Source organism: Lepidothrix coronata, unplaced genomic scaffold, assembly GCF_001604755.1.
Source record: "Lepidothrix coronata isolate B3197 unplaced genomic scaffold, Lepidothrix_coronata-1.0 Scaffold34, whole genome shotgun sequence".
Classification (NCBI taxonomy): Eukaryota; Metazoa; Chordata; class Aves; order Passeriformes; family Pipridae; genus Lepidothrix; species Lepidothrix coronata.
The window spans coordinates 5,568,323-5,582,779 of NW_016690214.1; the positions used below are offsets into that span (position 1 = coordinate 5,568,323).

The 14,457-nt window shown below is 45.0% G+C and overlaps 1 protein-coding gene across 20 annotated transcripts in view; it reads right to left on the bottom strand.

The window, feature by feature from the left end:
• CACNA1G (calcium voltage-gated channel subunit alpha1 G) overlaps nucleotides 1-14,457 on the bottom strand; it is a 146,026-nt gene that overhangs the window by 28,337 nt on the left and 103,232 nt on the right. For 11 of the 20 annotated variants that reach the window (XM_017811966.1, XM_017811987.1, XM_017811978.1 and 8 more), the window contains 5 exons: nucleotides 10,388-10,514; nucleotides 7,554-7,679; nucleotides 6,852-6,941; nucleotides 6,068-6,281; nucleotides 3,554-3,604 (listed from right to left, as the gene is read on the bottom strand). In XM_017811966.1, the coding sequence (XP_017667455.1) occupies nucleotides 3,554-3,604; nucleotides 6,068-6,281; nucleotides 6,852-6,941; nucleotides 7,554-7,679; nucleotides 10,388-10,514 (608 nt within the window). The remainder of the gene's footprint in view (nucleotides 1-3,553; nucleotides 3,605-6,067; nucleotides 6,282-6,851; nucleotides 6,942-7,553; nucleotides 7,680-10,387; nucleotides 10,515-14,457) is intronic. The other 9 variants (XM_017811985.1, XM_017811980.1, XM_017811968.1 and 6 more) reach the window with 3 other exon arrangements.

Here is a 14,457-nt window from a genome sequence, read left to right on the forward strand (position 1 = left end):
TCTGCAGAGAATTTGGGTACAGCTCTGATGTAGTTACGCCGGTGCAAAGCCCGTGCCCCCTATCACACAGTGGCATTCTTAGTTATTGCAATAAAGAGCTGAACAATACCAACATCTTGGGAAATACAGACATCTGTTAAACTCCGGGTGGTGAACTTCACAACTAACACAACACCACATTACTGTACTGTTACAATACACTGTGTCAAGAACAACAAGAGCTCTGGGTTAGTCTCGGTTATTACTGGAAAGGTTAACGTGGCTTCCCGGCACACATGGTGTTAAAGAAAGGAGGAGGAGAGCAAACCAACAAAGAATTGGCAGAATGAGAAAAGATGGGGAAATACAGCAAAAGCCCACTACGAGACATCAGGCTGGTAAACAGGGTGTAAATCAAGCTGCTTCACAGTGGCTGGAGGCCAGGAGAGAGGGAGAAGTGGGTCAAATCTGGAGATCATTACACAGGATAAACTTAGCTCAGACAGTGGATCCTGAGCAATCTCTTCCTAAGGAAGAGGATGTAGCAGCTGTTTGGGAGCTGGCCTGGGTGAGTCCCACCTGCCCCTCCATCCTGGATGATGGTGGTCCAAGGGGACTGACTGTGCTGGGAAGGGGAGCAGTGCCTGGCACAGAGGACACGGCTTTAGCTCATCATTTCTATGGGTTCTCAACTCAGGTTGTTTCCCAAGATGTGCCCAACTCTTGGCATTATCCTGCAGGATTACTGATTCCCTTGATGAGGGTTGGGAGTCAGAGCATGGCAGCCCCAGCCTGTGTCATGGGGTACTCAAACTCATTATAAGTCCTCTCCTGCCCTTTAGGAAAGGAAATGACCATTGCTGTTGCAGGATAAACATTTCCCATTCCTAATTCCTGTCTAACTTCTCCCAGGCTGGGTGCCCCCAGGGTTCAGTGATCCCAGCCTGGGTTTGAGGCATTAAACCCCATGCTGCTGTTTGTCTGATGGCTATGGGATGTCACCTGTGAAATGACACCAGTGCCCAGCAGAGCAGCACCACAGGCACCCCTGTTTCTCCCTGGCAGTGCCTCTGCCAGCTCCCAGAGTATCCCAGGGCTTGGCCATCTCTGCCAGCACAGCAAGAAGTGGGACTGGGGCCACTTTCTTCCCGTTAACTGCATTTTCTTGGGGGGAATCAGGCTGGGCATGCAGCTCCAAAATATCTCTGGGTAGCGTCTGCCTCCCAATATAGCCCTGTCAAGAGAGAAATTGCCACTTTCCCTGAGGTGGCTTCGAGCCGGAGGTGCGTGGGCACAGGAAATTGGAATTCACGAGAGTGGGACAATTCCATTACTGTCTCCTTCAGCTTCTTCCTTCTCCTATAATAAGGGAATTAACTACTTTGCAGGTCTGAGTATATCTGGAGGACAGCAGCAAACCAGTGAGCAATGAGCCCGTGACGCAGCTGGATTTACAAACTGTATCAAGAATATTATTAGGTTAAAAAGTAGTTTGCACTGAAGGAACTTTTTTAGATTTAAACACAGAGTTTTACTTGGCTTTTATTGTACTGAATGGATTTGTTAAAAAAAAAAAAGTGAAATGGAAAATGATAAATTATTTCCACTGAGAAGATTCTGGTTGTGATAGAATGTAGACTTGGAGGGGAAAAAAAAAGGAAAAAATTAAATTATAAAATATCTCACTAAATACCAGGCAGCAGCAGCAGCGCGCGCACACACACACACACACACACACACACACACACACACACACACAATATATTCCATTTTGTCCTTATAGAAAGAGAAGAGAAGCCTCTGGAAGTGCAGAGATGTGGGGAAGCTTTGAGTCACAACTCCAGATTCCTCACTGAACCACAGGAGGTTCGGCTACAGCACCTGGGACTGATTCCCTAAATTCCCAGCAGTCAGGTTCAAATATAAAACCTTTCTGTTCCCTCACTCTGGTGCCTGAGGAGCGGCATGGCACATTCACTACCACTGGATCCAAAGAAAAGACAACAAAAGGGAACACAAAGCACAGACCTGACAATTGTACATGTTTTAAAGGCGAACTCTAAGAGTCTTTCTGAGCCTGCACGGGATAACAGAGGGGTTTGGAATGAGTTCAGTGCCTTAAAAATAACACAAAATAAGACAGCCTTGATGTAACTCTATAGGACCAGGAGAGGAGTCACAATCAAATAAAAAGAAGAAAAAATAACCAGAGTCCCAAAGTCAGTGAGAGCCCCCCCTTGCGCTGCCCCCATTTCACAGAGAGGCCAGGAAGCCCAGCAAGAGCAGCAAGAAAGACAGCAAAGAAATAAAAATATCAGGAACAGCAGTGGGAAGGAGATTCAGGATTTATTAAAGCATGTTGTGATAACTTCCAACAAGGCCTAGAAATATAAGGTAGAACCTCTGTCTCCTTGAGTTATCTCTGCAGTGAAAGCCAATAGCCCTCACCTTGCAATTTTTATTTAATCAAAACTCCCTGCAATCTGTGAGAGATGGATGGAGCCCTGCTCCCATCGCAAGCAGTGGGAGCTTGTGCACAGGTGAGAGTTTTAATGGCACAATTTTCCTAGCATATTATTTTTGTCGAAAATTACAGCTATATTTGTTTCTATGTTGTCACCTCTTTAATTATTCAGGCTAATATTCTTAAGTTATGAATTAAACAAAATGCTTGCCAGATCAAAGCTTCTCCTAAAAATAAAAAGAGCGAGGGACAGATTTGCAGCCCTGAGTATCGTCCTGGGAAGGGGGGCTGGGAAAGGGAGACATGAGAGAGTTGTGGGTTGGGGGGCAGATCAGACCCCAGCACTGTTCAGCCCAGATGGTCCATCCCCACCAGGACCTGGAAAGGCTTTAAGGTGGCATCTTTATTTCTTTTAATTTACAAGATGCCTCATGGATCGAGCAACTCTCAATCAATACACAGAATTTACAAGCTGAGCAGCACAGTGACTAAACTCCACGTCCATGCTGAGGATTGGGGGCTGAGCTCCCCATTAAAACACTGAGGCTCTGCACTATACTGAATTTTACCCTGCTGGAAAAAAATACTGTGCCTCACTGAAGCACAGTGTTTGCACAGCAATGAGCAAAGGCTGAAGAAATAAGGAAATATCCTCTCTAAGGGCAACTGCCTGCCTTCCAGAGACACGCCTGCAAATTATTCAGACTCCTAAGCTGGTGGTTGGAAAGCTAAAGTCAACAATAAAGGACCCACTTCACAGTCCAGCCATTATTCTCTAAGAAAAAAAACCCTAAAAGAACAAAAAAAAAGAAAAAGGAGGAAAAAAAAAAAAGTCATGAAAATCTGACAGTGCCTTAATGAAAACCAGGAAAAAAAATAATACTGAATAACATAACATGATTGAAGAGTAAATTAAGGGTTTGAAAGTGTCAGTCCTGAGCTAGGTCTGCAGAGACCTGCAGCTCAGGATGGGATGCGTGTGCCATGAAGTAAGCGAACGAGCTTTGCACCACACACACGGTTTAGTGGGATGCCTCACAGCGCGGTGGCGAGCCGTTAGTGACACAGCACTGCCATTCAATGGGACGAGACGTGCCGGCTTCCCAGTACCTTGCACTGCACTGGCTGAGCTCTCCATTAATACATCATCCAGCATTAGATCTAAAAGAACGAAATGGCATTAATCACCCGGCAGGACACACGGCAAGACTTCCCATCCCCTTCGGAGGTCCCTACGGCTCTCAGGCTCTCCGTTGCCTCTACCGGGATTGTTTCCTTGCGGGATCCTCTCCTTGTGCTTCATGGAGGGTGGGCTCAGCTACACGTGAAAAAGGAAGTGCTCTTGTGCTTCTGCCACGTGCACAGGTGGAAGCCCAAGAGATCCCTGAGAACCCCCTCATTTGATGATGATGGAGCAGACACTTCCGAAGGACGACCTAGTTCACATTCTGCTGGAACAGCACAACTTACAGCGGCACCCCTGCACCTGCCCACTTCTCATGAGCTGAGATCTCTTTTCTGTTTTTCCAATATCTGATTGGATAAATGCATTGGAAGAGTCTACAACCAAAAATGACCATGCCACCAGTCAGATGTCTATGTCGGTCCATATCTGGCATCCATAGGTTGGTTTGGGCATCTGAGGTCACACGGGAAGCCCAGCTGAAAGGAACCCCCATGCAGTTGCTGGCACAATCACAGCCTTAGTCTTGGTATCATCTGCAAGTTCCCACTGTGCAGGATGAAGTTAAGCAATGACATCTGTTGCCTCCGAGGGCAAAGCTGGACACGGTCAATTAAAACCAACATTTCACCAAACGCGAATTGGGAAAACTGTTCTAAAGCGATTTGGAGGACTTCATACTTTGCTCTTGAAAGGTTTTTATGGCAATTGAATACTCAGCAATATTTGATCCTCAGTAAAATAGCTGTTTATTGCCTCTTTAATTAGGCATTTCATAGCACTGAATGAATAACTGTATCTCCAAGGATGGTTTGTGATTCCTTCCCGCTGGGAAATTGCCCAGGCTTACGTCTTTTTTCCATCTAGTTCCTCTAGTCTTATAAATAAAGTCATTAATAATAACTAAACATCTATTTTTCTTCTACAGAAATGTCTACTTTCCAAAACTGCAACTTTAAATAGGGATCTTTCTATCCAGCCTTTAAAAACCTTTTCTAACTCATCAGCTTGAAGCTATGTTTGGGAACTTTGACTAACAGAAAGAGCTTTCTAGGCATTTTCTTCATGGGGAAAAAAATCCCAACCAACTAAAAAAAGGGCTCTTTTCCATCTGTATCCCACTTAACTGAGAACAGTCTAATGTGTCCTCTACTGCTTTTGAGGGAAACCTCCATCTTTCCACTGACCAGCGAGGAAGCCAGGCTCTCAGCATAAACCCAAGTTTGATATCCAGAGGCTGGTGTGACACATCCTAGTGGTTACAAAACCTGTGAAGCTCATGGGACTGAAGGATGTGCCCAAAGGAAATTGCTGGATAAGCGCTGAACTGAGAGAGGCCAAGGCAGAGCTGTGGTACGAGGTTGCACGATTAAGCCTGTCACAGCTATTGAACACCTCTTAAACTATTAAAAAATAAAACAGACTTAATATTACCAGCTTTGGGAACAAGCACCTGATCAGGCAGCCTCTTAAACAGTACTGAATTCTGTCAAAGATAGAGAAGAGATGTGAAAGGGGACAGGGAGAGAGCAGCAGGCGGATTGACCAGGAAGGGAAAATGCGAGGCCACGAACACGAAGGGCAATGGAGGAAGTTCAGTCAGAAGAGAGAGCATGCGAGAACAAGAGCACCTCCGACCTGTGGCCTCTGGCTAACTTATTTCCTACTTCAATAACTACATTAAAACAAAAAGAGACTAAGAGACAAATGCCAGGTTGGAGACTTTTGGCAGAGTGGAGGTCTTTCCTCCTTTCACCTGTAGAGCCTCCTCTATGCAGGGTTGCACGTTTCACATCCAGTTCGGAGTTGGGTTCAATTTGCACCACACTATTTTGTCTAGTTAGTTACTCTCCTCATCTGTTTTTTTTTTTCTAATCTGTATTTCTCAAGCAAATGCATTGATATGTTTCTCTAAGGAGTTTTAAAGCATTACTAGAATGAGATGGCTCCATTATTTTATTACACTCTTGAATAGCAGTGGTGCTACTGTGCCAATAAATAAACCTGCTTGATAAATGGGACAGGTAACATCACTGTGGCATTACAAGGCTGTAATAAACCAAATAGTGAATCCAGTTATCAGCAACAGTGCTCATGACTCAGAAGATTTATGGTGCCATCCAGCACTGCTGATCTTTGCAGTTGTCACTATTTGTGTAACACTGAGCTCTGCTATCCAAGAAGCTCCAGGTGTGATTACTATTATATTTTAATTTAAATAACCTCCAATGGAAAGGTCATTGCAAATCATGCAGCCATTAAAAAGGCTTCTATGGCTCCTTGCTCAGCCTAAAACGACACTATTTCCTTCATGCAAATTTTATAGCTGGACATGCTTTTGGGAGAAGAATGATCACCAGACACGAGGCAGGGAGGGGAGGGAGGAGGGGATTGTGTGGAAGGTCAAGCAGGACTCAGAAAGATGTGGAAAGACTACCGACCAGCCATCTGTTTCTCCTTACTCCTTCTCTTTTTCTCCAGCCGGCGCAGCCTCTTCTCCTCCCGCCTCTTGGCTTCTTCTTCCTCCTGGTGCTGCCGACACTTGTGGAAATTCTCCACCACCACCCCCACGAACATGTTGAGGACGAAGAAGGCCACGATCAGCAAGAAGGAAATGAAGTAGAGGAGCATCCATGGGTTGTAGTTCATGACTGGCTGCAAAGTGGAGGAAGGCAAATTTCAACTGAAACTCAAAAAAAAAGAATGGGAGCAAATCGATACAACTGTGCAACCCACAGAACCTGTGGGTGCCCCTTTCAGGCAGCTCAGGGTGCTCTGCTCTTCCCAAAAATTAGAGACTTCTGAGACATTTTAACCAAACGCTCCCAAAATACAGTGTGTGTTGAGGACAGAAGCACCACCTCTGTTCTGCAGCATCCTTTGCAGCTATTGTAAGTCCCTCACTGAAAGCCTGTACCTACACAAAGCATTTCTTTTCTCCGGAAATGACGAAATTGCTTAAAAAGTCAAACCACTCTTTGATAAGTGCAGTTCTCCTAACCCGAGTTACACCAGTTGTGTTGCAAATAGGAAAGGTTGAGTACAAATCCAGACTTTTCACTGGACTCCTTGTCACGTCCCAGAACTTGGATTAATTAAACGCCTCCCTCGATCCTACCCCTGTAACCCCACTTGACTGTGGAAGCCAACAGTACTTGGCAAAACAAGAGCTGAAATGTGTGACCTTTGACAACTCATTTCTTCCAGCTCTGCTAGAGCCCATACCTGCTGGTCAACTCCCACAGCATCCAAGCCATCGTACATGATATCCACCCACCCGTCCTTGGAGGCCAGAACAAAGAGAGACATCAGGGCCTAGGAACGCACGGAAAAAAAAGTTAGGCACAGTTGCAGTAAAGCTCTTTTACTTGTAACATCTTACTTCTCTTTGCCCTTTCCTGCCTAAGATTGTCATTACCTGTCTGATAATGGGACACTTTGATGACCAAGATTTCTCTTGGCAGCAAAAACCTATCAATGTCAGCAGCCAGTTCAGCAATGAGCGGTAATTCGGAAACCACAGTGCTGAAGACAAAAGCAGCTTCATTTCCACCCTCCAGGTCTCTACTGATCCTGACTAATTAGTCCTTACCATGCTGCTAAAATAAGGCTGCGTTGCAGAGATGGTTGAAAATGTCCAGCTCTATTAGACAAGCCCTTCTGCAAGATATATTTGGTTTGTTATGTAGCAGTGAAGCAATTAAGTACTCCACGAAGCCACATGTGCTTGTTCTGTTCCGAAAAGAAGTGTATGCCTGCTTGGAAACACTGCCTTTGGGATTTACGGGGACAGAATGCTGTGTATGCGAACTGAATATTTACTGCGACTGGCAGTGCCCTGTAAGAAAATCCCATGGGATAATAATGCACAGGTTTAAAGTCAAGGAGGTAAAGGAGCAAAGAAGCAGATTACCGTTCTATTAATACCTGGCCGAGATTATCAAAATTATACTTGTGCCGGACCCATTTGTAGCTTGCTTCTGTACAATCCGATTTATTTGTGATGTTTCTGGTGTCCTCCCCCTGGCAGACAAAAAACTTGCCTTTGAAAAGCTGGAAAACACGCAAAGAAGAGAGGAAATGTCAGGGTTCAGTCCACAGGATTTCTCCACAGATGATGGGCATTTCTCTGGGGTTCTCCACACAGCCCACGCCAACCAGAGCTGTTAAGGGAACTGGCCTCATTCATGCAGGTTATTAAGAATGAGCAGCCTGTATAATATGCACCTAATGAGCAAATGCATGATTTCACAGCATTTAGGACACCCACCTCATGCATTAGGTTGTCTGGTTCAGTGATCTGAGACTGGCCTAAAGGCCTTTGCTTCTGGGTCGCCAGCTCAAGTGTAGCCCCAACTAATAGCCCAGAGCAGCTAATGGCTTGTTACCACCCGTGGAACAATTCCGGTGACGCTCAGCTCAGCTAATGACAAATGAAGTGTAACAGGGGCCCTGTGCCAGCAGAGCAAAAGTGGCACTGAAGAGGCCCAGCGAGGAACTAAGCTGTGCTCTTAGAGGTCACCAGGGAACACTTCAGAGAGGAGATGAGCCCCTGAGGGTGACGTCGGGCTCTTGTTGAATCAAGACTGCTGCCAGTCCTGCTCCACTCTCTGATCCTGGATGCTGTGCTCCAGCTGTCATAAGGCTCTGCCATCCATGCAGGGGTCACTGAAAATACTCCTTGTGCAGAGCTTAAGGAGCCAAGCCCAACCCGTGCTGGGTACCTGATCCTGAGCTTATTTCCTTTGGTTTAAGCCAGGAAAGACACAACTCCGGGGGAGTCAGCTCCTGATTTATACCTGCACAAGGAACAGGAGCCTCCACATGCCTAGACCTGGTGCTTCCTATGCTCAGAACAGAGAGTGGCAGGGGATGATTACTGCTTCAGACAGGGTGATTGATGCTAGCAGGATAGATGGTATCAAAGCCCAGGAGACAGCCAACAAATCTAGTTTTATTTGCTGACAGAAGCTATTGACATTACTGTTGGGGGGTGGAGGGGAAACGGCAACCTGCTCTCCAGGCTCCTTAAAACACCAGCTGGGTATACAGAGAAGAGACACTGATGGGGTTTGATCTGTTTTTCTAGACAAATATCAGTAGAAATAATAGCGAACAAGATAAACCCACACATTACTCCATGGGTTTCCTTCTGAAATCAACAGCAGAAGGATGGTCTCTAGGCATGCAAAATTAATCACCGCTCAACGCAATCATAAAACCTCTGGATGCAAGAAGAGAAGTATTCCCTGATCTTTCCATGGAGAAACACTATCCGTGGTAAGGCAGACTGGGGAGATATAGTCTTCACAGAGAAAAGTTTTAATTAGGCAGAAAGGTAAACAACTGTTTTTAATACAGTATCTGTAAATATAACTTCTCCAGGAGCTGGGCTGCAATGCCACTCAGATGGGAGCAGTAACAGGGCTACTGACAGGGTTTGGAAATACAAAGCACAGTATGAAAAAATGCTGATCCCCGTCAGTGCTTCACAATTAAGCACTTCCAAAAGGAAAAGACCCAGTGTTTCCTACTGGACTTGTTTTATCCACCTATTTCTTGTGTCTGATTAATGACTATTCACTTGTGGGCAGCTCTACAACCAAAACAGTCTTGCTAAGAGGACACACTGTTATAAACACTGATGTCTGTATTTTAATAGCATTAAAAACCTCTAGTTTGATCCCCAGCTTATATTTAAATGGAAAAACTATCTGCAACTTTGAGAGATCATCTTTTTATAGAAAACAGCTACGGCCTCATCTTACACCTAATTAGACATAAGTATTAACTGCAAATTTTGCATCCTGAATACAGGATCAGTCTTGCTTGTATCTACCACCGAAGCACATCAATAGTCATGACAATTTAACGTAAGACTGCAAGTCACCAGGGAAAGCACTGCAATTAGCAGGGAGGAAATTCAAAGAGCATACTGCAAGTTTTGTTGTTTGGCATAAATTTTCCCATGTCTGAGTGTTATATTGTTTTACGGGATGTGCTTAGTTTTATGAATCTGTTTAGTAAAATGGACGGATGCTCTTACACTGTGCCAAGCCAATCTAGCTGCTGAGATGGTTATGGATGGCATGATTTTCTTCTCTGTTTATTTTCAATGCTGTATTTATTATTTAAACAGTATATTAGTGTAAAATATTATGTAAGACACCTTTCCAAAACAAAGCCAAACAGAGTTGCTTTCTAGAGCTGGCTGTGACAGATCAGATAAACTTCAGAAAGAAGTAAGTGTTATGTCAGAATATTTATATGAAGCAATCTCTTCTTCCCAGGTAATGAGAAACCAATTGCACTGGAAACTGCCACTTTCCCCCCGGGTTCCTGCACTCCTGGGACTGAGGATATTGCCAGCAGAGCAGGCAGGAAACAGATTCAGAAATCTCTATCTCTGCAAGCTTTCAGTTAGACAAACTGTCAGAATCTGAATGAATCTTCAGTTCAAGGTCTCTCTGGAGTTTCCAAGCCAATAGTTTCAGCTTTGAGTTTGTATTTCCCCATTGGTTCATAACTAGAAGAAAAGTGGAGGGGAAATCATAGAATCATAGAATGGGTTGGGTTGGAAGGGGTCTATAAAGGTCATCTAGTCCAGCCCACAGCAATGAGCAGCAACACTCAGTCCAACTAACCTCAGTTTCAGTTCAGAAAGGCTTATACTGTGCCCACTGGTACAGATATCCAGATGTGGGGGCATCTGGGGGTCGTTATGCTTTCAGGTTGGGTGCTGAGGCTTACAGGGGACTCACCTGAACTCCCAGGATCCCAAAGATTATGAAAAAGGCACAGCAGATGACCACAATGTTCCCAATGGGCTTCAAGGACGACATGAGAGTCTCCACCACCAGCTTCAGTCCTTGGGCTCGACTAATGACTCTGTAGGGGCAAGAAAGCACAAAAGCTGTTAGTCCTGTTCCTGCCCAGTTCTGCCTCCTATCAAGCTAGAATAGGGAGAACACAGCACTATGAATTTTTTTTTTTTAGAATGACAAATAAATCAAAAATCATGATGAAAAAAGCAGTTCTGGAAGACTGACCTGTGATATTATGGAAGTGTTAGAGGGAAAAAGTCTCTGCCTACACACACAGAGCTTTGCATAAATGAAGAGCAGAAGGAAGAGAACACATATAAGGAGCCAGGCCAGAAAATTCAGCTCTTTTGTTTGGGCCATCCACAGACACTGACTTTTATGCCTGTAGCCTGTCCAAGACTGCAAAGAGAGGGCCTCCTAGTGTCCCTTTCTGTATAGATTTAGGCAAGGTTCTTGATTTCCCTATCTCAGTCTGTGAAATGGAGCAGCCACTCTTACGCATCTGCTTGCACATCTGCAGTGATTACAGAATCATAGAATGGTTTGGGCTAAAAGTGACCTTTAAAGGCCATCTAGTCCAACCCCCTGCAAAAGCAGGGATACCTTCCACTAGATCAGGTTGCTCAGAGCCCTGTCCAGCCTGACCTTGAGTATTTCCAGAAATGGGGCATCTACCACATCTCTGGGGGATGCTATGCCAGTGTTCCACCACCCTCATCTTAAAAAAACCAACCTGTACATGTCCTTATAGTGCTGCTGTGTACAAAGACCTGAGCTATGTCCCAGACCATCACAGTCTCTGCCTTATACCAACTGTACAGCCTCAGCTATGAACCAGAGCTGTCCTCAAGGTGAAACTTCACTGACAGGACCACAAGCATCTAACCTAATTTCTGTAGCTCCTCTCTGTCTGGTGTCACACAGAATTTCATAACAGAAGATTAGATCATATTGGAAGGTTGGGGAAGAATAATGTGGACTTCATGACTGAAGCAGGTGGAGAAAGAAAAAAGCAGAAACTGTACTATACTCTCAAGGACAATGTTGCAATGAAAGGACAAGTCTTGTGTGATTTAGAGAAGCCATCTCACCATGCTGGGAAAGATGAATGAGGTATTCAGACTAACCGACCTGAAGGTGGGGACCGAGAAAGGCACCTGAAGAGGTTACATGCCTCCTTCCTCTTGATGCCAACTGGAATTAAGCATTTCAATAGCGCTGTAAATCAATTTGTACTGATGCCATAGAAACTGTGCTTTCCCCAGGCAGAAGTGGCTGTTTACTGTGGAAGTCAGGGGAGGGAAGTGGCTGTGTGCTTTTGGGTGCTGGCTGGTGACTCCTTTGAACACTTGGCACTCAAACGTGCCACAAACTCCCCCACCTTGTTTCTGCCTGGGTCTCACTTGCCATGGGAATCCTCTCACCACTTCTCCCGTTTCTCCCCAAGTCTGGCTCCATCACCTGAAGCACAGTTGGAGTTTTGTTGCCTGGACAGGATTCAAGTGCTCCTTCTCTCCCCACTTCCCGGGCATAGTGCTCCCAGCAGAGGTCCCCATGGACACATCCACATGCCCAGCATGGGCGACCTCAGCTGGGACTACAGCCAACCTGTATCAGCCCTCTCTTGCCCCAAAGCCTGCAGGTTGAGCAAACTGCAATGCTCAGTGCACAGGCACCAGCTCTTACCAAAACTGTTGGCTTTAAACGGTATCCTGAAAAGCTAAAACTTATTTTTCTTTTTTTCTGGTTAAATATTTACTCAAAATGTCAAGGGTAACTCATCAGTTACCACTTTAAGAAAGAAACAGATGGTGGTATTTTTATCCACTTCCTCACCAGCAAAACACAAAGAGCAGATGCTGCTATTCCTCATGCCGGGCATCTCTGCCAGGTAAGTGCTGTGGCTCTCTATTTTGGACAGCCTCAGCTTTCCTGATGCTCAGATCTGGATGTTTTAGAGAATGAGCTGGAGGGTGGGGTGGTTGTTGCTGTCACATTGTACCTGCACCACGGCTGAGAGCTGAGGTGAGACCAACAAGCAGAGGAGCTGGAGAGCAGCAGGTCAGTGTGCCCGACTCAATGAGCTGGTTAGTGCAGCCCGAGGGGCCGTGTCTGAGTGCACACAGCAAGCCTTGGGCTGCACAGACTGAGGCTGAACCTCAGATGGACTAAAGACCTCGTCACCCCTCACATAGTCCTGGGTGAAATACTACAACTGCCAAACTACAGATGGGAAAATGAGGGGGAGAACTGCAGGACTTGTTCTCAGGGGTACACAACCGAATTCCAATGATTTCAATGGGAATTAGGTACTTCAGAGCCTTCAGTGATGCTGGCTTATGTATTCTGTCCACTGTCACATAGGATGGAACAGAGGCTGAGTTCTCTAAACTGAAGGTCTATGTCTAAACTACCGCAGCATCCTTAAATTTTGGGGAACAAGGAAGAAATTTAGTCTCCAAAGTTTAAAGTTGATAATTTTCTCTACCACTTATTAAGAAATGCTGTTCTAGAAATAATAAAGTGATTTCCCCTGTGAGATACTATTTGGTATCCAGCTGAGAGAGAGAAAATAGCAGGTTACTTGTCTGACTTTGCAAAGTCGTGTGTGTTGAGAAAAAAAGGGCTGAAAAACTGCAGCTTTTGGCTTCTTTCAGTGTTTTGATCAACCAGGGAATTCCTCAAATGAGAATCCATTAGGGTAAAAGCTGCCACCAGTTTAGCTCCATGCCAGTGCTGTTTTCAGCCCTTCAGGGAGAAAACACTTTGAAAAGACTTTGAAAAATAATAGTTCTTACTAATGGAAACCTTCAGACCTTGGAGAGACTAAGAGCCTGATTCAACATCAGGGCAAGTCTGTGCAAAGACTCCTGCCACTCTCCTGAGAGTCTGATAACTCCCTAAGAGGTGCCAATGAAATTCTCAGTTTTTCCAGATGATTGGCACCATGTCCAATATGTCAGCACACAGCATCCCCACACCTCATCAGTTCTGCCCAAGGTCCTGCTGATATCAGGCTTGTAAACTCCTATTATCTGACCCCCACTCCTGCAGTTGATCGCCGAAGGATGCGGTTGATTCGGAGCCCTCCGGTTGTGCCAGAGCCGTAGGTCTGCTGAGGTTCCACCCAGCCCAATTCCAGTCTGCATCAGGCACATGACAAATGGGGAAATTAAAATGACACCTTTTTTTTTTCCTTTTCAGTGTGAAGAAATGTTAATCCCCCAAGTTCCCCCTGGTCTTGCTGGTCTCAGCATTCCCAGTGCTGTTAAACCTCTGGTGTGAGATGCTCCAAACCCACCACCAGCCTCATCCCAGCTAGATCCATTACCAAAGTTAAGCCTGCTAGCCTGATCAGAGCACTCAGAAGAAGTAGTAGCACTTAGATGAAGTAACAGATCAATGTTAATGAAGACCTCCCTCCACAGATAAAAAAAAATTAGCAAAGGTTATAATATGATGGATAGAAGAGAGTCTATGAAATGACTATTTGATACCATGATGGTATGAAAAGTGAATAATTTATCTCTGTGCTTTGGGAGTCAAAGCCCAGGCTCTGTAGAGAGTAAAACAGCACTGACATCCACCCACATTAAATCTGAATACATTTTCAATTTTGATTTCTCTTGTATCTTAAGCTACAACACTTGATCCCAACAACAGCAGGTTGAATGCATTAGGAAGGAATGTTATTGTATAAGCAATCCCTTTATTGGCTGAAACATCAGAGGGTCATGGAAACATCTTTAAATGTCACTCCTTTGTGAATTTATTTTTGGAATTCTGGTCATAAAGCTGAGCTTGAATCCTCATGGATTCAATTTGGAGGCTGATAATCAATCATGCAATCAAAACCCCGTGATTGGCACACAGGCCAGTTTTTTTAATGCCTGGGCTTGTGTGCTGTGTAAAGCAATGGGGTTTTTTCCATGGGAGAAAATCAGAGACAGAATGAGAGAGGTCTTTTGGAAGAATCCCCCTTCCAGACCATCAAGTGGGAAAGCCAA